The 22,713-nt window shown below is 37.0% G+C and overlaps 5 protein-coding genes across 7 annotated transcripts; 2 read left to right on the forward strand and 3 right to left on the reverse strand.

Moving 5' to 3' along the window:
* Positions 1-31: 31 nt before the first annotated feature.
* Positions 32-1,394, forward strand: LOC103325850 (putative glutathione S-transferase). The gene is made up of 2 exons (XM_008228042.3): positions 32-410; positions 963-1,394. Exons 1-2 carry the CDS (start codon positions 96-98, stop codon positions 1,293-1,295), a joined length of 648 nt encoding a protein of 215 aa, XP_008226264.2. The 5' UTR covers positions 32-95; the 3' UTR covers positions 1,296-1,394.
* A 351-nt stretch (positions 1,395-1,745) lies between these two features.
* Positions 1,746-3,384, reverse strand: LOC103325854 (putative glutathione S-transferase). Its single transcript, XM_008228045.3, has 2 exons — positions 2,841-3,384; positions 1,746-2,304 (listed from the first exon to the last, which is right to left on the reverse strand). Exons 1-2 carry the CDS (start codon positions 3,156-3,158, stop codon positions 1,960-1,962), a joined length of 663 nt encoding a protein of 220 aa, XP_008226267.1. The 5' UTR covers positions 3,159-3,384; the 3' UTR covers positions 1,746-1,959.
* Positions 3,385-6,112: 2,728 nt separating this feature from the next.
* On the forward strand, positions 6,113-7,626 carry LOC103325855 (putative glutathione S-transferase parC). The gene is made up of 2 exons (XM_008228047.3): positions 6,113-6,569; positions 7,115-7,626. The coding sequence occupies exons 1-2, from the start codon at positions 6,255-6,257 to the stop codon at positions 7,439-7,441; spliced, it is 642 nt and encodes a 213-aa protein (XP_008226269.2). The 5' UTR covers positions 6,113-6,254; the 3' UTR covers positions 7,442-7,626.
* A 1,974-nt stretch (positions 7,627-9,600) lies between these two features.
* On the reverse strand, positions 9,601-10,853 carry LOC103325846 (putative glutathione S-transferase). 2 transcript variants are annotated; one of them, XM_089047748.1, is made up of 3 exons: positions 10,407-10,853; positions 10,112-10,194; positions 9,601-10,072 (listed from the first exon to the last, which is right to left on the reverse strand). In XM_089047748.1, exons 1-3 carry the CDS (start codon positions 10,719-10,721, stop codon positions 9,850-9,852), a joined length of 621 nt encoding a protein of 206 aa, XP_088903874.1. In that variant the 5' UTR covers positions 10,722-10,853; the 3' UTR covers positions 9,601-9,849. The 2 variants fall into 2 exon arrangements, with proteins under 2 accessions (XP_088903874.1, XP_008226260.1); XM_008228038.3 differs by having other exon boundaries at positions 9,601-10,194; positions 10,407-10,843.
* Positions 10,854-17,168: 6,315 nt separating this feature from the next.
* LOC103325845 (2-oxoglutarate (2OG) and Fe(II)-dependent oxygenase superfamily protein) lies at positions 17,169-20,813 on the reverse strand. Of its 2 annotated transcripts, XM_008228037.2 has the most exons (5): positions 20,568-20,809; positions 19,044-19,901; positions 18,663-18,733; positions 18,258-18,574; positions 17,169-17,550 (listed from the first exon to the last, which is right to left on the reverse strand). In XM_008228037.2, the coding sequence occupies exons 2-4, from the start codon at positions 19,874-19,876 to the stop codon at positions 18,450-18,452; spliced, it is 1,029 nt and encodes a 342-aa protein (XP_008226259.2). In that variant the 5' UTR covers positions 19,877-19,901; positions 20,568-20,809; the 3' UTR covers positions 17,169-17,550; positions 18,258-18,449. The 2 variants fall into 2 exon arrangements, with proteins under 2 accessions (XP_008226259.2, XP_088903873.1); XM_089047747.1 differs by lacking the exon at positions 18,258-18,574 and having other exon boundaries at positions 20,568-20,813.
* Between the last annotated feature and the right edge of the window lie 1,900 nt (positions 20,814-22,713).

Here is a 22,713-nt window from a genome sequence, read left to right on the forward strand (position 1 = left end):
GCAAACAAATCAAACACCTTAATATATTTATTTGCTCTCAGTCAAGCTAGACAGAGCTTGAAGAAGAAGAAGCTTGTTTTGTGTATCAGTCAACAATGGGGGATGAGGTTGTTCTTTTGGACTTCTGGGCAAGCATGTTTGCAACGAGGGTGAGAGTGGCGCTGGCTGAGAAGGGTGTCAAGTACGAGAACAGAGAGGAGGACTTGTGGAACAAGAGTTCATTGCTTCTGCAGAAGAACCCGGTTCACAAGAAGATCCCAGTTCTCATCCACAACGGTAAACCGATCTGTGAGTCTCTGATCATTGTGCAGTATGTTGATGAGGTTTGGAGGGACAAAGCTCCTCTGCTTCCCTCTGATCCTTACCAGAGAGCTCGGTCAAGGTTCTGGGCTGACTTCATTGATAAGAAGGTAATTATCTTGTCTAAGTTGTCTCTTGCCTTTTTTTCTATATATAAAGCTGCTACATATATATATATATATATACTGATTGCAATTCAACTCCAGAAAAATTATAGAAAATTTAGAAAATTTGAAGTTTTCCCGGGTTAAAATTTGCTTATATTAGACCAAATTGAAAGGATTTGCATAAATGAGAAACTGTTTTTTCATGGGCGTTTCAACGGGTCACTCTGTTCCACACCAGACCTTGAAACTATGGTATGCTCAATTACAACATGATCTTGCTTGCTATCCGGGAAGATTGTCTAAAAAATAAAACGAGTCCATTTTTTTAAAATATCTTATTAATTCTGCGTGTCTGGATAAATGAGTGGAATTTTTTGAAAATAGAAACTGATTAGTGTTAGAGAAGCAACCAGCCTACAACCTTGGCAAAAACAGAGTTTTAATTTCAAGTGGTGCAACAGAAATTTCTGTTGGAATGGGGACTAGAAAAAACAATTTAATCCAATTGAATAATTTCTAGGAGTTTATTTTGATGTAATGTTTGCAAAATTGCAGCTATACGTTGCTTCGAGGAAAATATGGGGCACAAAAGGAGAGGAACAAGAGGCAGGCAAGAAGGAATTCATTGAAGCCCTTAAGCAGTTGGAAGGAGAGCTTGGAGACAAGCCTTATTTTGAGGGTGAGAGCTTTGGGTTCTTGGACATTGCTCTTATCTCATTCTACAGCTGGTTCTATGCATATGAGACTTTTGGAAACTTCAGCACAGAGGCAGAGTGCCCCAAGCTGATTGAATGGGCCAAGAGGTGCATGCAGCGGGAGAGCGTGTCGAAATCTCTTGCCGACCCGAAAAAGGTGTATGAGTCTGTCACTAGTTGGGCAGGATTATAGAACAGACTGCTAGCCAGCAGCAGACTATCACCATGATCTCCATGTTAGCAAGTCCTGCAATCAAATGTTTGGCTGTTCTTCTGGATCTTTTTCCTTTCAGCTTTGTTTTTCGGGATATTTGCCATTGACAATAGTAATGCAGATACTCTGATGTGTTTGCCTGTTGTTATGAATAAAGTGTTCATATGTAGAAAGGGTGTTTCTGAGTTGCATTTTTTTGGCTGCTTGTTGAGCTTTGTCATAACAAGTTCACAACAATTTGATAATTTGACTACAAAACACATATTGTTGGAAATCAAATCTTGTAATTGAAGGATTGTAAATATTGTAATTGTCTTTCCTATATGAGACCCCAAGGTTTATGGGTTGTAGCCTTAATTAGGAATTATGCTAGAATAGGAAATTTTGTAAACTTAGTATATAAAGGATAGTATTATGTACAGCATGATATCAATAACATAACGATTATTCCATCTCTTTTATTCTTTACACATATGACCAGAGACACAACGAAGTGCCTCCACAAAGTAGAGGGGGCTTGGCAACTTGGCCAACTGCCCTTTTATTCTAATTTCAAAGCAACCCTAAACAGAGAGGTTGAAACTTTAAAAACACAGAACAAGTACATGGATGATATCTTATTTATGCCCATGCTTTTTCCCATCTACTCCAATCCAAGTTTACTCCGAAGGCGCAGGGCGAATTCGTAGACCCTTTCCTGGTCAGGAAGAGACTTGGACACACTCTCCTTCTGCATGCACCTCTTTGCCCATGCAATAAACTTTGGGTGCTTTGCCTCCACACTGAAGTTTCCAAATTTCTCGCGCACATAAAACCAGCTATAGGTAGGAATAAGTGCCACGTCCACGAATCCGAGATTCTCACCCCCAAAGTAAGGCTTGTCTCCAAGCTCTTCTTCTAACAACCTTATGCACTCAAGGAATTCCCTCTTTGCTGCTTCTTGTTCTTCTCCTTTGGTTCTCCATGTCCTCTTTGCACTATCATATACCTGCGTTTCACACCTCAGGCGAACCATAAAAACTACGTATAATTGGATCAACTATATTTTAAACCTATGTAATCTATATATATGTATATAAAGCAAAAGGAAGAGAATGGTGAAACATTCAAAATACCAGAAAATGCCATTAATTAATCCAATATTAAGAATTAAAATTATTAATTAAATAAGAATAACATGGTAAATTCACACTTTTTCATATTAAAAAAATTAAAATTAAAAAAAAAAAAAGATATTGAATCCTATTTTTATGAAACACAACTACCAATTATCTTTTTTAATTATAAAATAAATTATAAAAATATTTATATAAAAAAGACTCTCGCAAGCACGAAAGCACGTGCAGAGAGGCTAGTTATTTATAATGTCACAGTTATATAACTTGGCGTTTTTCGGTTGGAGTGGATTTTTACACATATTATGTTTCAATGAACAGTTCAGATTGATTGTGGGGGGCACCCAATCGAGATGTTATTAACTTACTAACTAATTAGCGCTTATTGCACAAGCATTATTAATATTACCTTCTTGTCAACGAAGTCAGCCCAGAACATGGCTTGGGCTCTAAGGTAAGGATCAGAGGGCAAAAGAGGAGCCTTATCCTTCCAAACCTCGTCGATGTACTGAACCGCAATGAGAGACTCGGAGACCGGTTTGCCATTGTGAATGAGAACCGGGATCTTCTTGTGAACCGGGTTCATCTGCAGCAAGAGTGAGCTCTTGTTGGTCAAGTAGTCCTCTTCCCTGGACTCGTACTGAATGCCCTTCTCAGCCAGAGCGATTCTCACCCTCATCCCATAAGGGCTGGCCCAGTAGTGCAACAACACCACCTCATCCGCCATTGACAGATTTGAATTGCTTGATACAAAGTTACAGGGGTTACAAATATAATGAATGAAACAGTAAAAGCTTTTATTCTCCTTGATGACAACTGGGGACCTCTGAGCCCATATATATACAAAAATGGGGACTGCAGGATACTATTTCCTCCACAAATACAATATCTCCACTCAATTTTTTTGTTTCTTTTTAATAAACTGCTGAGTTTTCAAGAATGAAACTACATGCTTTTGACGCTCTGCGGTGTGTTGTCTTTCTCCGTGAGTTCGTGAGTTGACTGTGAGGTTATTAGTTGAAATTTATAGAAAATGACAGAAACATAATTGTCCATACAAATTAAAGAGGCCCTAAAGCACTTGCAGAGGCCCATTGACTTCAAATTTAAAACAAGTTGACTAAGCCCAAAACAGAGCTAGCCTATTTATTATGTCCTTAATATTTTCTATTTTATTGAAAAGTAATGCTACACTTACCACATTTTTATCCCACATTTCTATACCACATGATGTGAAATGTCTATATTATATGCCACATCAATTAAATCAATGAAGTGTATTTTAATTAAGGCAATTAGAAAAACAAATACTGGAATAAATCATAAAAGAAAAGAAAATATTAAATAATTTTAATTAATGTGGCTGTCCACCTCAGCTGCCACATAAGATGGTATAAAGATGTGGTATACAAATGTGGTAAGAGTAGCATTATTCTTTATTGAATATAGACAAAGTTTTCTTATAATAAGTGAATTAGTAAGACTCTACGTAGCATTTGACAAGTTGATTAGTGGAATATGTCCTAAACGGAAATAGTTGTATACAAATAGACCTTTTGACTTGACCCATTAAACATATGGCCTAAAATATGGTAGAAGATATACTTGAACAGAAGAAGCCTATCATACACAAAAATTCCACACCTAGTGCTAAGTTGCAAAAGCGAAAGCAAGAAGTAGACAGAAAACTTTGATTGGAATTGGAAAAAACAACACCTTTGTGCCATGACAAAGAGCAAGTAAGGGCAAATACTATTCACGTGATAATGACTATCCTAATAATTTTTTGATGCATTCCCATCCATTGTTAGATATGATGAGAGGAATTTGTATGGATTTTGGTGTGGGAAGCGAAGAACATGGCTAGATATTTATAGAACATTTTTATTTTTATTTTTTTGGTATATATCCTAAACGGAAATAGTTGTATACATATAATAGACCAGTTGAATTGACCCATCAAAAATATGGTAGAAGATATACTTGAACGGAGGAAGCCTATCATACACAAAAATTCCACACGTAGTTCCAGTTGCAAAAGCGAAAGCAAGAAGTAGATGGAAAACTTTGATTGGAATTGGAAAAAACAACACCTTTGTGCCATGACAAAGGGCAAGGGAAAATACTATTCACATGAATAGTGATTGTCCTAGTAATTTTTTGATGCATTCCCATCCATTGTTAGATATGAGGAGAGGAATTTTGTATGGATTTTGGTGTGGGAAAAGAAGAACATTGCTAGATATTTATAGAAAAGAAAATTTTGATTTTTTTTTATTTGGTATATATCCTAAAAGGAAATAGTTGTATACGTATAGACCACCCATCAAAAATATGGTAGAAGATATACTTGAACGGAGGAAGCCTATCATACACAAAAATTCCACATGTAGTACAAGTTGCAAAAGCGAAAGCAAAAGAAGTAGGTGGAAAACTTTGATTGGAATTGGACAAAGGGCAAGTAAGGGCAAAAACTATTCACGTGAATAGTGGCTATCCTATCAATTTTTTTATGCATTCCCATCCATTGTTAGATATGATGAGAGGAATTTGTATGGATTTTGATGTGGGAAGCGAAGAACATGGCTAGATATTTATAGAACATTTTTATTTTTATTTTTTTGGTATATATCCTAAACGGAAATAGTTGTATACATATAGACTAGTTGACTTCACCCATCAAAAATATGGTAGAAGATATACTTGAACGGAGGAAGCCTATCATACACAAAAATTCCACACGTAGTGCAAGTTGCAAAAGCGAAAGCAAGAAGTAGATGGAAAACTTTGATTGGAATTGGAAAAAAACAACACCTTTGTGCCATGACAATGGGCAAGTAAGGGCAAATACTATTCACATGAATAGTGACTACTCTAGTAATTTTTTGATGCATTCTCATCCATTGTTAGATATGAGGAGATGAATTTGTATGGATTTTGGTGTGGGAATCAAAGAACATGTCTAGATATTTATAAAAATAAAAATAAAAAATTCTGATTCTTTTTTTTATTTTTTTTATTTTTTTGGTATATATCCTAAATGGAAATAGTTGTATACAAATAGACTAGTTGACTTGACCCATCAAAAATATGGTCCCAAAATATGGTAGAAGATAAACTTGAACGGAGGAAGCCTATCATACACAAAAATTCCACATGTAGTGAAAGTTGCAAAAGCGAAAGCAAGAAGTAGGTAGAAAACTTTGATTGGAATTGGAAAACACAACACCTTTATGTCATGACAAAGGGCAAGTAAGGACAAATACTATTCACGCGAATGGTGACTGTCCTAGCAATTTTTTAATGCATTCTCATCTATTGTCATAAAGAACTGAAGGGTAACCACTATTTATATAAAATACAAGGAGATGAATTTGTATGAATTTTGGTGTGTGAAGTGAAGAACATTGGTGGGTATTTATAAAAAAAAAATTAGATTTATTTTTTTTTATTTTTTTGGTATTTAAATTGACTACTTGACGTCAACTTGCTTAGACAAGCCTTGCCGTAGGCTTGCTCAGTTTTGTGGCCCACTTGCCAATTTTTCCTGTGTGATTGTTGTCTTTGGAGCCTAGTAAAGAGGAGGGGTGGAAGTGCTCTTAAGCAAAACCACATACAGCATGCCACGTGACGCCCCTTCCCAAATTCAGCCGCCGAGCACATTTTTTAAGCACAAGCAAACAAATCAAACACCTTCATATTCTGTTTGGGGTTTTTCCCCAGTGTCATCAAAAAAAAAAAAACACCTTTATATATTAGCTTTCAGTCAAGCTAGACAGAGCTTGAAGAAGAAGAAGAAGCTTGTTTTGTGTATCAGTCAACAATGGCGGATGAGGTTGTTCTTTTGGACTTCTGTGCAAGCATGTTTGCGATGAGGGCGAGAGTGGCGCTGGCTGAGAAGGGTGTCAAGTATGAGAACAGAGAGGAGGACTTGAGGAACAAGAGTTCATTGCTTCTGCAGATGAACCCTGTTCACAAGATGATCCCTGTTCTCATCCACAACGGTAAACCGATCTGTGAGTCTCTGATCATTGTGCAGTATGTTGATGAGGTTTGGAGGGACAACGCTCCTCTGCTTCCCTCTGATCCTTACCAGAGAGCTCGGTCAAGGTTCTGGGCTGACTTCATTGATAAGAAGGTAATTAGCTTGTCTAAGTTGTCTCTTGCCTTTTTTTCTATATATAAAGCTGCTACATATATACACTGGTTGCAATTCAACTCCAGAAAAATTATAGAAAATTTTGAAAATTTGAAGTTTTCCCAGGTTAAAATTTGCTTATATTAGACCAAATTGAAAGGATTTACATAAATGAGAAACTGATTTGTCATGGGTTTTTCAATGGGTCACTCTGTTCCACACCAGACCTTGAAACTGTGGTATGCTCAATTACAACATGATCTTGCTTGCTATCTGGGAAGATTGCATAAATAAATAAAACAAGTCCACTTTTTAAAAATATCTTATTAATTCTGTGTGTCTGGATAAATGAGTGGAATTTTTTTGAAAATAGAAACTGATTAGTGTTAGAGGAGCAACAAGCCTACAACCTTGGCAAAAACAGAGTTTTAATTTCAAGTGGTGCAACAGAAATTTCTTTTGGAATGGGGACTAGAAAAAACGGTTTAATTCAATTGAATAATTTCTAGGAGTTCATTTTGATGTAATGTTTGCAAAAATTGCAGCTATACGTTGCTTCGAGGAAAATATGGGGCACAAAAGGAGAGGAACAAGAGGCAGGCAAGAAGGAATTCATTGAAGCCCTTAAGCAGTTGGAAGGAGAGCTTGGAGACAGGCCTTATTTTGAGGGTGAGAGCTTTGGGTTCTTGGACATTGCTCTTATCCCATTCTACAGCTGGTTCTATGCATATGAGACCTTTGGAAACTTCAGCACAGAGGCAGAGTGCCCCAAGCTGATTGAATGGGCCAAGAGGTGCATGCAGCGGGAGAGCGTGTCGAAATCTCTTGCAGACCCTAAAAAGGTGTACGAGTCTCTTGTTAATTGGGTATAGAACAGGCTGCTAGCCAGCAGCAGACTATCAACAATAGTAATGCAGACACATTGATGTGTTTGCCTATTGTTATGAATAAAGTGTTCATATGTAGAAATAGTAATGATATTTGCCGTCGACAATAGTAATGCAGACACTTTGATGTGTTTGCCTATTGTTATGAATAAAGTGTTCGTATGTAGAAAGGGTGTTTCTGAGTTACATGTTTTTTGGCTGCTTGTTGAGCTTTGTCATAACAATTTCACAACAATTTGATAATTTGACTACAAAACACATATGATCAGTGACACAACAAAGTGCCTCCACAAAGTAGAGGGGGCTTGGCAACTTGGCCAACTGCCCTTTTATTCTAATTTCAAAACAACCCTAAACAGAGGTTGAAACTTAAAAAACACAGAACAAGTATATGGATGATATCTTATTTATGCCCATGCTTTTTCCCATCTTCTCCATTCCAAGTTTACTCCGAAGGCGCAGGGCGAATTCGTAGACCCTTTTCCGCTCAGGAAGAGACTTGGACACACTCTCCTTCTGCATGCACCTCTTTGCCCATGCAATAGACTTTGGGTGCTTTGCCTCCACACTGAAGTTTCCAAATTTCTCGCGCACATAAAACCAGCTATAGGTAGGAATAAGTGACATTTCCACGAATCCGAGGTTCTCACCCCCAAAGTATGTCTCCAAGCTCTTCTTCTAACAACCTTATGCACTCAAGGAATTCCCTCTTTGCTGCTTCCTGTTCTTCTCCTTTGGTTCTCCATGTCCTCTTTCCACTCTCATATACCTTCATTTCACACCTCAGGGCGTCATGAGATTCCGAGGCCCGAGGCGAACCATAAAAATGGGGCCCTCAACCCTCCATGTATTGACATTCACATGAAATTTTTTCCGGTTAGTACAGAAAAAAAATTTCATTACATTGGATTCAAAGACTAGAGTTTGGTTTTGGTGTGATGAAGGAAATACAAGTCAGAGTCAGCAATCTTTTACTTAAGTCTAATCTGTCCAAGCGGCAATTTTTTTTGGAACAGGTACACGATTAGTTCAGCTAATTCTCTTGTAAATGTAAGCTATAAAAAGTGTAATTCTTACTGTATCATTAATGAGAATTGACTATCAAGATTTTTCTATATGGTGTTGCACGTGCAATGTGTCAAGATTTGAATCGAACTTAAAAGAAATATAATTCTTTGCGACAACAATCTGGATTTTCAACATCAAAAGGCAATAGAAGAATCAACAACTTATAAACCATTGGATCAGTTATATTTTAGACCTATGTAATTATTTATAATGTCACAGTTATATAACTTGGTGTTTTTCAATTGGAGTGGATTTTTACACTTATATCTTTCAATGAACACCTAAAGAATGGACAGTTCAGATTGTGGGATATATTGTGTGGGGCACCGAATCGAGGTGTTAGAATATTAACTTACTAACTAACTAGCACTTATTGTTGTTGAGAATGTTTGTCTCACATTGAAAAGTTTAAGGACCTAACCTGGGTTTATAAGGAGTTGAACTACTCCCCTCATTGCTAATTGATTTTGGGATGGAACATATTCCAGAACATGGCTTGGGCTCTAAGGTAAGGATCAGAGGGCAAAAGAGGAGCAAAATGATTGAAATAGTAAAAGCTTTTATTCTCCTTGATGACAACTGGGGACCTCTGGTCCCATATATACAAAAATGATGACTGTAGGATAAGGACTGAGGACACAACGTGTAACACATTTTTGCTAAATCCTGTTAGTACTTAATACTAATTAATTTGCAGTATGTCCATCACCTTGCAACCGAATTTTTGCTTAACATAACTAGTAACACATTTTTGCTTAAACGTTTTACACGTTCTCTTTTTCATAAAACTGATACTAGGAGAGGATGAATTGAAGTGAATGCTCTTAACCGACTGAGCTACAAAGCACGGAGAATCAATAAGCTATTTTCCTCCCAGAACCTAACACGTCACCATGTTAAGAATGTGGAGGAAGTAAGTGAATCAGTCAAAGCTTCTTGAGCCTGCACAGGACATATCATAAATGTAGCTCCAGGGATTGGGTGTGGAATTTGTATGGGAGATTGATGCCTAGAGCCAAGCAGCGGCATGAGCAGTGTTTGCAGCAAATGAATAAGAAATTTCTAGAAGCAAACTAACTCACTGAATAAGAAATTTGATCATGTAAAATTTCCTTACTACAACAAGAAGTCAACAACAATATGATAATTTGACTACAAAAGCAATTGACAAAGAAACATAAGACCAGAGAAAGGCACGACAAACTGCCTCATACTGTAAAGGGCTTGGTCAAGTGCCCTTTTATTCTAATCTTAAAGAAACAAAAACAAGTTCAAACTTGAAAGACAGAACAAGCACATGATCTAACAAACTTGCTTCCTCCCATTTACTCTACTCCAAGCTTTTTCCTCATTTCCAAAACGAAGTCATAGACCTTTTGCTGGTCAGGAACAGACTTGGACACGCTCTCCTTCTCCAGGGACCTCTTAGCCCATGCAATAAACTTTGGGTGCTCTGACTCCACACTGAAGTTGCCAAACTTCTCATAGACAGACAACCAGCTATAAAAAGGAATGAGCGCCACGTCCACGAATCCGAAAGTCTTACCCCCAAAGTAAGGCTTGTCTCCAAGCTCACCTTCTAGCACACTAATGCACTCAAGGAACTCCTTCTTTGCTGCATCCTGTTCTTCTCCTTTAGTTGTCCACACCTTTCTCCCAATCTCATACATCTGCATTTCACATCACCAGAATTGCAGAAAGCTTAAAGGGTTAATAGGATTGTCAAAATCAAAACCAGATAATCTAATTTCAAACTTTCTTTTGGTTTGCATTAATTCCATCTTTTCAATTGTTTCAATCCCACGACCCAAAACCCAAAAACAAAAAATTGTTTCACTTCCAACACATTCCGAATGCAAATCAGTAAATTAGAAAAAGTTACCTTCTTGTCAACGTAGTCAGCCCAGAACCTGGCTTGGGCTCGGAGGTGAGGATCAGAAGGCAGCAGAGGAGCCTTATCCTTCCAAACCTCATCAACGTACTGAACCGCAATGAGGGACTCAGAGACCGCTTTGCCATTGTGAATGAGCACCGGGATCTTCTTGTGAACCGGGTTCGACTGGAGCAAGAGTGGGCTCTTGTTCCTCAAGTCCTCTTCTTTGTACTCATACTGAACGCCCTTCTCAGCCAGAGCAATTCTCAGCCTCATCCCAAAAGGGCTGGGCCAGAAATCCAACAAAACCACCTGATCCGCCATTAAAGATTAAAGCTTTTGAATTGGTTGATGGAAAGTTTTTTCGAGGGTTACAAAACTTCAGCTTAGATATGAAGCTGTGGGTGGCTGTGGTGTTAGAGTGAGTCGCAGTGCGAGTATTTATGGACAAAAAATCTAGGCAGAAGAAGTAGTCAAACGACCCGGAAATGGAGACTCCTAGGCACGGCAGGCAGATGGAGATATTCTATTTCTCATCCTTTTTATTCTAGATTCTTCCTATCAGACGGCATTATGTCACGGCTTTCGATATCAAAATCTTGAATTTCTTTTTTTATTTTTAACTGATGTTGATTATTTTATATGGTTTTAAAAAATTGAGGTGGAATGCAGCAAAGTCTTCCCATTATCGTTCTCTCATCTCACCCGAGGGAGGGAGGGAGGGTAGTGAGTAGGTAATAGTCGTGTTTAATAGCTTAAAAAATATATATATATCATATGCTGCTGCATCAAAGTGTTGGAGATATAGAGAGAAGATTAACTTATGGTTTAGGTGGGTTTAAAGAGAAGGGTGAAAAGAGAGTAAGATATTTTTCTAATAAGTTATTTTAGTCATTTTACATAAGAGTAAATTTTGTCACTAAAATTTTCGATTATGGTATGTGAGAATAGCGTTACTTAAAATATACCTAACCAATTTTAAATAGATGAACTTGAACACGAAAACAGAAGCTCGAGACAAGAAAAATAGATTAATACATACTTTTTTAATTGACTTTAAGGCAGAAATGATACATGAATACCAGAGTTGTTGAATTTAGTCACCACAAATAATGTGTTCGTAGGCAATACTTGAATTGAACGGTTCAAATAAGACCGGGGCAAATAAACCAAAAATCCAAAGCAGTCAACGTCAAAAATGGACAAAAATTATATTTTTCTTCCTTTTGTATGCATTGCAGATTCTTCCTATCAGATAGCATGACGTCACTGCTTTCGATATCAAATCTTGAATTTCATTTTCCTTTTTCTAAGGTTCGAGACCAGGAAAATAAATTAAATGTATACCTTTTAGACTTAAACATTTAAACAAATATTTTTGAGAGAAATCCAAAATAGAAAAATGAAAGAAACCAGAGAGATTGAGAGAACGAGAAGGAAAAATAAATAAATAAGGGGAAAAAAAAGGTATTTGAGGGATGTGGGCCGATGACCTCGTTAGGAACGGGCCAAATGGCCGGTACTTGAGCTCAGCACATTGGCAGGCTTGGATCGGGCCAGACCAAAACCCGAAGGCATACATCTACATAAAAAAGAATTGTGTTAAGGATCCCCAGCCTCTGCATTTAGAGTTTCCGTATTTTCTTGCATTTCGCTTAATCTTAGTCGTTGTAATAATCTAACGACCTATAACATGACACGTCAACTACTATCAGTTTAGGTTTACTTTTAACACTCTAAAACTCCAATTTTATCCTTCCAATAAAATTTAAAAAATGGAAAACTTGAAACTTAAAAATTAAAATTAAATTTTTTTTTTTTTTAAAAAAAAAAAGGAAACCAAACCCAGCACAGACTTTCCAATGGATGATCCACTACGCGACCTCCTCCCACCACTGCATTGGTCACTGGTGGCCTTTTATTCTTTATCAACACACATCTCTGTAGAACCATACCCAGAAAATTTTCACTGTAAAACAATCCAATTGACATACCCAAAAACACATAATATAACCAAATCGACACCCAACACAGAAAGGAATTAAAATCTATAAAAAGTTTCCAAGGATCCAATTCATTAGCCAATTCGTGAAGAAATCAAAACCCCGAATCAGAATATTGAAGCTAAAGTACACGCTAGATTCCCATAGAAAACCTAAATCAAAAGCTACCTCATGGATTAATGAGATCAAACAAAGCCCCACCATAACCAAATAACAATCCAATGTTAATAGGCTAGTTTTCACAATACCCACAACTTCTCTCTCTTTTTGAAGTTCTCCCGAGTGTAGAGCTCTCAAGATTTAAGTGGCTAAAATTCATTTGATCAAGGCCAAAATTACTTTTCATCCTTTTAGTTTGGCACTTCAACCACTTTTGATCTTGTAGTTTCAATTATGTCAATTTTGCCATTGTAGTTTCATATTTGTAGCAATTCAAGGACATATTAGTATTCTTGTCAATTTCTTTAACGATGCAAGAGGCAATTTCATCAATCCAAAACCCTTGAGAGTAAAAGCTTATTTGAAATTCTCTCCATTTCATATTAGGGTTCGAAATTCAACCACTAATCCCAATTTTTGAAGAACCCTAAACCCAAATGACCAATTTCAAGTCCTAATATGAAATTAGGGGAGTTTTAGATGAGTTTTTATGCTCGAGGATTTTGAGTTGATGAAATTGCCCCTTGCATCATCAAAGAAATTGACAGGAATACTAACTTGTCCTTGAATTGATACAAATATGAAACTACATGGTCAAAATTGACGGAATTGAAACTACAAAGTGAAAAGTAGTTAAAGTGCCAAATTACAGAGACCAAAAGTGACTTTTAATCTTTGATCAATGAGATGCAGTTAAAATCAATTTGTCTATTAGAACCAAAAAAAAAAAATTCAGTTTGTGCGACCCACGAGATTTTTCCTTCAAAGTCTAAATATGGGGCAAAGCTAGCTTAGGAGCACATCAAAGTTGGCTGATTGGTGGGGTGGCAGTGCGACTACGCCATACCAGGATGGGGTGAATTATGTTTTTTGGTTTTTTTCTTAATTTTATTAGAAGGGTAAAATTGAACTTTTGGAGTGTTAAAATTAAACTTAAATTAATGGTAGTTGAAGAGTCATGTTATATGTAACAACCCGGTCCTTAATTAATATTTAATTATTAATTTATTCTGATAAAAGACACTTATACCCCTAGAATATTTTATTAGTTTAAAAGTTGACTTTTTGACCGGGAAGAAATTTGGGGATTTCTCTCAGCTTCGAGCACCAATTCAAGGAAGACCGGTGCCAAACGAACCACCTCACTCCCCTATTTCAGTCTCATCCCATCCCATCCTCGATCCGCCGTCGTAGTCGTCGGAAACACAAACAAAGCGGTCTTTGGGCCGATTTTTGAACTTCCAAGCTTTCGTTCTCCGTCGTCCGACCACCAAATTGGACGAGTGAGGTATGGATTTCTAGCTATTTTTCATGCTCTATCTGCTGGTTAGATAGGATTTCAGAAATTTCCAGTGTAGATAGCTCGATTTACGAGTTAGGTTTCAGTAGGTTTTCGGGTCACTGTTCCGGCCACTTTCGGCCAGTTTTTGGGGCAGGTCCAATAACCAAAGTGGCTCCAAATAGGGTGTTATACCTAGGATAGGAGTCTTGAGCCTAGATGTTGAGTTTTTCCTGCGAGGCGTTATCGCTTTAGGCACCACGCGCTGCCAGAGCGTGGCACGTGGGCAGCAGGGTGGGGACCACAATCAGTCCTAGAATGATCTCCTAGTCCTCACGAGTGCATAGGATTTCACGGATCTTAATTCGGATATCGTTTGAACCCCGAATGGATCTCGCCTATTGTGCGATTTCCAGGTTCAATACGTTTGAACCGTTGGATAGTAATTAATTCCAAGTATGTTAATCTAGACTTTCCCAGGATCGTATAATATTTGACAGATCGTAAAACGAAGTCCTGGATACTTCAGAATGGTCGGCCCTAGAGCGAGTTTAATGATAAATAAACTAGTTACGATAAACAAACCGATTCAGATCATAAACAAAGGAAAAAACTACGTGTGGCTTGATCCCTCAAGAAGGGTACGTAGGCGCCTACGCTATCAGTGCAGCCACGAATTAGAGTCCCTCGTTGTGCTTTTGTTTTCGTGGCATTTTGATCATTTACGACCCACGGTTACAGTGTCGTTTTAAAGAGGTTTCGACCCGATTTCCAAAATGGAAATTGGGTCAGGTCATTTCATTATATGTTGTTAGATTATTACAACGACTAAGATTAAGCGAAATGTGAGAAAATGCGTAAACTCTAAATGCAGAGGCTCGAGATTCCCGTGCTAATTATGTGGTGTGCGTTGAGTGAGATTTGAACTTTAGACATCTTTCAATATGAAAAAAGAAAAATAATGTTGGTTCATGGAAAAGGAGGCTTAGGGATGAGAAATCAATTATTTTCCCACGTTTGGTAAGGACAGACATGAGAAATCGTTGCCTTGCACATGGGAAAGTATGAGGGAAAGTAAAGCTCTCCTCCCTCCTTGGGTTTTGTTTTCCTCCTCATGGAAAAGTTCGGGAAAATGAGCCAGCATTAAATACACATTTTTCATAACCATGTTATCCTTATTAACAATTTAGTATTACAATATAGCATTAAATGCATCCTTTTTTTATTTGATTTTATATGAGTACAATTGAAAAATTAAACAAACTTTATTTTACATTCCTACACAAACTAAACATATGAAAGGAAATAAAGTGATATTACCAAACATGGGAAATGAATCTCTATTTCTCATCCCTTGAGAAATGACCTAAGAAGTGATTTCCCCTCAAATCCGTTCCATGAACTAAACGGAGCCTAAAGGCTATAGTTGATAAAAAGCTACATAAGTTGGGACTTTGTGTCTGCTAGGTGCCGTGGTGATGCAGCTAGGATTTCCAACTACACTCCACCGGTCCCTCTAAAACACTCCTTTCATCATTTCATACTGATCCACTTTTTCTTAAAAAAATCTATTTTGGATTTTTTTTGTAAACTGGAGTTGGTGCAAAAGGATATATGATTCTCTAGCTAGTTAGCTAGTTTGGTAGTTCTTGCAGCAATTGTTTCTTTGCTGCTTCCTGTTCTTCTCCTTTGGTAGTCCACATATCTTCCACCCAATCGCATGCATATGCATTTTCCATTCCATCGACATAAGCAGAAAATGAGAAATTAATGTGTGACAAGTTGACTACATGTCGGCATGTCCAAGTATATAATTTTGCTGGATTTGTAACAACATGACGATCGATATATCACGTGGTGTTACCGTCACACACAATAATTTATCATGTCAATTTGGTGTTACCGTCACACACAATAATTTATCTTTATTTTTATATAAGTAAGACTTTGACATGTACACACATGGTTATGCTCTCAAGATCTCTTTTGAATAGTTGGTTACAAATTAATTTTCATATAAAATTGCACTCCAGGACCATGGGTTGTGAACTCCCCTGCTCAAAGCCAGAGTTGGGATTTCACCATTGAAGTATGCATTCATAAAGCAATTTCACCATTTTATGTACTGAAATTGAGAAGAAAACTTGGCTCTCCTTATGCATGATGCATCGTTGTTATATTGTCAGAGAAGTAGATTGGTAACCCTATCACATGCGATGGCATCTTGTTCGGCCACATGCATGTGTATCCTTTTGAAGGGGAAATAACAGTGAACAATTTTTAATGGAAAACTACATGTACTCAAAAAGTTGGCATCCGTCTGCTGCTAGATGCCGTGCTCATGCGGGTACAATTTCCAGTCACACACGGCCCCCCCACTGGTCCTTCCCCTGTCCTAAAACAATCCTTACATTTTCGTACTGATCTTCTTTTTTGTCATCAACTCGATTTGTTCTTTTCTCCTTTTCTAACTTTTCGGTCGTAATTAATTAATGCAAAACGATATGCTTTTCGAGTGCAAAGGACTGAGTCACACTGCCTTTATTAGCTGACCGAATTCACGTCTGTGGTTTTTAACAATGCTCACTTTTTAAGATATTATAAGAACATTTGATATTAATGGTGGGAAAAGATATTGCATGTCTTCATATCTAGGCATCAACGTTTCATTAAAGTATATGCCAAAATGCATGACAATAGATATACGTAGGCAAGTTCACATGCTTGCCGACCATACGAAAGCTACAGCAAATTCCAATCCGAGAAAGCCCTATATAAATCTACAGAATGGTGTTCATTATCGTACAGTGTCAAGCTCTGCATCTTCTTCTTCCAATCTTCCATGCTTTTCTGCTCAAGGTTCTTTTTCTCTAGCTTCCCAATTTTCACTTTTTCTAGCAATGGAAGGAATGGTTAAGTCCCAAACAGAGAGAGTGAATACAGAAGTTGCTGTATCACAGTTCATCTCAGGGAGAATGAGCAAACGCCCACTGACAAAAATGTTGGATACAATTATGGAGGAAGAATATGATTTGGGGGTTGATCAAACCTTGCGGTCCCCAATCTACAAATTATCTTCCCGCCATCTCACCCAGGATTACAGAGCTCGTCAGTCTTGCTAAGCAGCTCGTAACCACCATTTTCATAATTTTCGCCGAGATTTGAAGAATAAAGAGCCTTGAAAATTAAGTCATTGCTCATTTTCAGGGAGGAACAACTGTTCACCTACTGCATTATGTTGTTTTGCATTTTTCACTGTTTCTCATGGAAATTTTTTTTAGCTTCCGAGGAGAGGAGATTGTGACTGCTGTAATTTTTTGTTTCATTCAATAAAGCAAATAAGGAGCCATTAGTTTAAATATAGTGGCTCTACAGCCAAAATAGCTAAACATTAGGAAGGAGCAACAGAATCAATAGTACACGACATCCTGCAAATCAAAAATACTATACAATGTACCAGCAAATCACCTAAACTACTTTGCACTAGGTCAAGATGTTTCACAGTTATCATAGAGCCTGCACTAGGCATGAACAATTGAACAATGTTTTGAGTGCTGAAACAGTCCTTTCTTTCACTAGTGTCTAAACTTTTAGCCACCCTGAGCTCCCCTTGTGGTGACAACAGGCAGCAGTTCAACATCAGACTCCCTCTCGGGGGTAGTTGAGCATATCTCACAACTCATCCCCTAATAAAACAGTTCCTCACCGAAAGCTGCAAAAATAATCACTTCGTATTGTCAATATGCACAAGCTGTTTATTAAGCATGATAGGGCCCGACATCTCCAGAACACAACCAATAGATATAAGATCAACAACAGACTTCAACAAAACAAACACCATAGTATCAGAACAAAAGGTTATATGAGACCAAGAAAATCAGAGTCGAGGTCATGATTTTAGAAAATTTACACCGCCACCCCAAAAGAAACTATAAACACTGAAATTTGATCCAGTGTCAATGATTGATTAACTAATCCACAATCTAACAGTGAGAAGTCAATCTCCATCAATAAGAGTTAAATAGATGATCCTTCCATTATTAGATTTCTAGATTGCTCACCAATGATTAATTAACTGGTGAAACTATATTCATGGTAAGTATACATTTAAAAGCCAAGGACATATTAAACTGACTCACATGTAACTTAAATAATTATTATTATTTGATCTGAAAAACTTTAATACAAACATAATAATTAGTATTTCCCAGCATAATCTCAGGCAAAAAATGTCAGAATTTATAATATGTGGGTGATCTTCATGGGTTAAATCTACAGATAGTAATAAAGAGGTGCCCAATCTAACCATAAAATAAAAATAAAAATTTAAACAAATCTTATGACATGTCTCTTTTAAAATAATTGGATGAATGCAGTAGCAACAGGTTCCATTGACTGATATTTATTTAATTTCCCTACCTCAAGGATGCTGCATTGTTTTCTTTCAGAGATTTTCTTTGGTTTCCCAGTCTAAGAAGTCCTCAAATGATGAATCTAATACCCAGACTAATGATAGGGTGATCCTTCTAATATTCATCTTAAGTCTTCACCGGTCCCTGCTAAATGTGATATAGATCAACCAGCAACCAATTCATCCCTTAGAGTACATGCCTATGCATCAGAATCTAAATCCTCATGCACTGTCACGGGTAGTGTTGGAGTTTTAATTGATAGGCAATGAATTGATTGCAAGAAGTTGAAGTAAGCATACTTGATATCAAACTGCATATCATACCCTGCCATACATAATGGAACCTCAGTATCTAACCATATACAAAGCTGAAAATATAAAGTGAGAAAAGTATTAAGTTCTTGATCCCTTACAATAGTTCACAGCAATAGTGCGTCCTCTGCTATCTGGACTTTGTCTAACGTGATGAAACCACATACTTGGCCTGCATTAATTCTAACATATCAAGATTTGAAAAATACTGTGTAGCTTAAGCATAAAGTTCCATATCATAGAAGTGTCAAAGTAACAAAAGCAATATGTGGATCTTGATCTGTCAATTCTTTTCATATTTCATACATTGTTTACCAATCCAAAGCAAACATCCTTAGTCTGTGGAAAGGGCCAGGTATCAATGGAAGCAATTACGATTCCCATATTTGCAACAAAATTGGAAGTGACTGAAGTCTATTGAGAATTAGAAACCCAAAAAGTCAAAAGAATTAAAAACCAGGAAAAGGAAGGCAGAAATTTACAAGTATAGAATATCTCCAGGGTTGAGGGTACAGCTAAAAGGCTTAGGACCATCAAAATACAAAGGAAAGTTGGAGAGCTGCTTATCTCTGTCCTCAGGAGAAGGGTAAGGATCGACACTGCACCACGGCACGTATCTATCTGGCTTCTCTAATTCCAATGTGAACTCTCCAGTCTCATGAGAATATGAATATTGGGCAGCTGGGTACATGCGGATGTACATACGATGCACATCAGTGGGAGGAAGGAGCAGGAAATGCTTCTGGCCCGTCACCACAGCGTAGAGATTTTCATAGTGGTCCTTATGAAATGATGTTGTCGACAGATGGTTGCCAATCCACATGTTGACTGCATCAGGGAGGCAGCCAAGGGCCTCACTGGCCCATGGGATATGGGGGTCGCAATCTGCAGCTAAAGCAGAATACTCCGACAGAAAGCAGTTGTTCTGCTGCTGTGCATAGGCCACCAGTTTTGATGGGGACTCATTGTTGGTAATGAGGCTGAGAGCTTCAGGGAAGGGCATGCGCTGCACGTGAGCGGAGGAGAAGCAGAGGGAACCATCCAAGGGGACGAGGGCGTCGGCTTGGCCATGTGGGGTGAGGTGAAGGGAGACGTCAGCAGAGGAGAGAGCTCCAGTGAGGTAAGAATCATGGGTCCAGGAGGAGAGAGCTGGCCAATGGAGGGTGGCATTGGATATGATGCAGGGCTTGTTTTGGCAAACAAAGTCTCTCAGGAATTGGAGTGGGGTGGGTGGGCACTCCAAACGATCCACTCTGCCCGAATCCCCTAGACTTAGCTCCCTAACTTCTTTCCACAATGTTTCTATTTCCTCCATACTACTAGTCCGGTTGTCTTTGCTCCTAGTGTCAGGAATCAGGGGCAAGGCAGGATTAAAATATGAAATGAGCAAAATCTCCAAAACAAGCATATTCTTTCTATCATCATTGACTAAATTTGGTCTGAACAAATTACTACGGAAAACATTTTCAGACTTTCAGTTCTCTAGATGCCACAAGAATAAAACCCAGATAATGTTTTTTTTTTTTTTTCATTCTCTCACAGCTAGAAACAAATAATAATAAAATTTTCAGACTTTCAGTATTATAGCTACAACACAACCACATAACTGCTACTAGAAAACACCAGCAACAAAATCTGTCTTATAACAAGCGCAAAGCAGCAATACAAACTAACAGCTCTTACAGCAACCTACGCGAAAATCAACTAAAAAATCATTCACTCCTATAACTGCAACACAACCAAGATATTTTCTATAAACTAACCAGAAACACAAGCAGATAATTGTACAAAATTTATCTCAACACAACTAGATAATTCTCATTCAGTCTTAAAGCTTCTTAATAAAAGAAAACCGAACCAGCTAGTCAGCAATGCAGCAAATACCACAACAGAACAACTCAACAAAAAGCTTACATGGGAAGTACACCCTAAACCCTAAACAATAAGCTATAAATTAATTCTAAACCTAAACCCGAAAAAAAAAAGGGTTAACAATTGAAGAATACCTTCTATCCCTCTTTGGTGGGAATTTCCGAAACTTCAAGAGTGAAAGACAGACAGACTGACTGACTGACTGAGGTGAGGCTTGAAAGTGAGACCGTCTGAAGAACAAGAAGAACCGAAACGACGGAGGGGAAATGGGGCGGCGGTTTGGGTTCAGTAAAATGGGCCGGGCTAGTGTCCGCTTCGAGGGTGAAGAAATGGGCTCAGCTGGCGAATATGTGAACAAATTTTCACGACAACAATAAATGGACCTTCTATTGGCATTAGTTTATATTTTATAGATGTTAGTTTCAATATATATACTTTATCGATTTAAGTTTTTAAATATATATTAGTTTTATTCAATAGTATAGAAAAATTATATGTATAATACGTGAATTTTGTGTGTATTATTAAAAATGTTATAAGAAATCAAGTGTATTAAACATGAAAAATATGTACATACATGTACAATACGAGTATTAAACGTGAAAATGCTAAATTCTTTATACATGTAATAACTATGAAAAATTAAAAACTCAACATGAGACAATAGCGACTCGGATAATGGCCTAATAGTAATGGATAACGCTCTAAACTAAAAATCAAGGAAAAACACTTTTTTTTTTTAAAGATCATTGTATCTATGTAAATAGTATCGCCGCACGGCTATACTCTTTATAGGAAAAAAAAGACCCCAGTAAAGCCGGACGGCTATATGTTTATTAATTCAATCCCACGTATAGCCGCGCGGCTATACTGTGTAACATAGAAAAATGAGGACCCACCAAGCTCCAGCGTCCAACTAGCAATTCGGCGGCACGTGTGAAAAACGTATAGCCGCACGGCTATACCTTTAATTAAAAAACAATTTTGAAAAATGGACACTTCTATTAGCATTAGTTTATACTTTATAGATTTAATTTGTTAATTTTCGATATATACATTTTACGGATTTAAATTTTTTAAATATATACTAGTTTTATTCAATATTATTTGTTAATTTCGATATATACATTTTACGGATTTAAATTTTTTAAATATATACTAGTTTTATTCAATATTATGCGAAAATTATGTGTATAATACGTGAATTTTATGTGTACTATTGAAAATTTTGTAAAAAATGAAGTGTATTAAACATGAAAAATACGTATGTTTGTGTACAATACAAGTATTAAACATGAAAATGCTAAATTCTATATACGAGTAATAACTCTGGAAAAGTAAAAACTTAAAAGAGGACAAATAGATACTCAGGTAATGACCTAAGAGTAATGGATAATGCTTTAAACTATCGATAACAAAAATTGGGGAAAAATAATTTTTTTAAAAATAGATCACAGTATCTATGTAAAAAGTATAGCCGAAATTTTAAAATTAAAATTAAAATTAAAATTTTAATTTAAATTTAAAAAATAAAAATAAAAAACAAAAATAAAAAATAAAAATAAAACTTGTAAAGCCACACATTTTAAAAAAATTTCCCGAGTATAGCCGCCCGGCTAGACTATGTGTAAGAATCCGCACGGCTATACTATTTATAAAAAAATTAGAGAAAAAGACCTCAGTAAAGCCGTGCGGCTATACGCTTTTTTAAATCACGATATTTCAAAAAAGGACCTCTTTATAGTCGCGGCTATGCTATTGAGAAACGTCACAGTGAATTATATGTTCTTCGAAATAGCTAGTGTTTCTGGTCAGCATAATCTTGGATTTATTTTGTTTTGATTGTTAGATTAGTTTCAACTATTTTTCAAAATGTATGACTCATAACAATTGAGACCATCAATATTGTTGAATCATTAGTAGATCATCAATTTACAAATCGTCCTCATGACGAATAATGTCACTCTCTAACATTTTTGCTCACCACCTTTAATTGAAGGTGAGTATTACCACTGTATTAACTAACGTTTGATCAATGTGATTTACCTACAGGCTACAAGAATTTAGGCGGATATATTTTTGCTCACCAACCTTAATTGAAGGTGAGTATTACCTTCGTTTGATCAGTATTATTTACCTGCATGCTACGAGAATTTAGAAAGTTAAACTCATCCAACGATGATAATACGGTGGTATTGCTCACCACCAATTAAGGATGGTTGGCAAAAATGTTATCGGCAAAGAGAGGTTAGACATGCTAAACAGCTGACAATGACCTGA

This window comes from Prunus mume, linkage group LG3 (assembly GCF_029339155.1).
Source record: "Prunus mume cultivar Tortuosa linkage group LG3, ASM2933915v1, whole genome shotgun sequence".
Lineage (NCBI taxonomy): Eukaryota > Viridiplantae > Streptophyta > Magnoliopsida > Rosales > Rosaceae > Prunus > Prunus mume.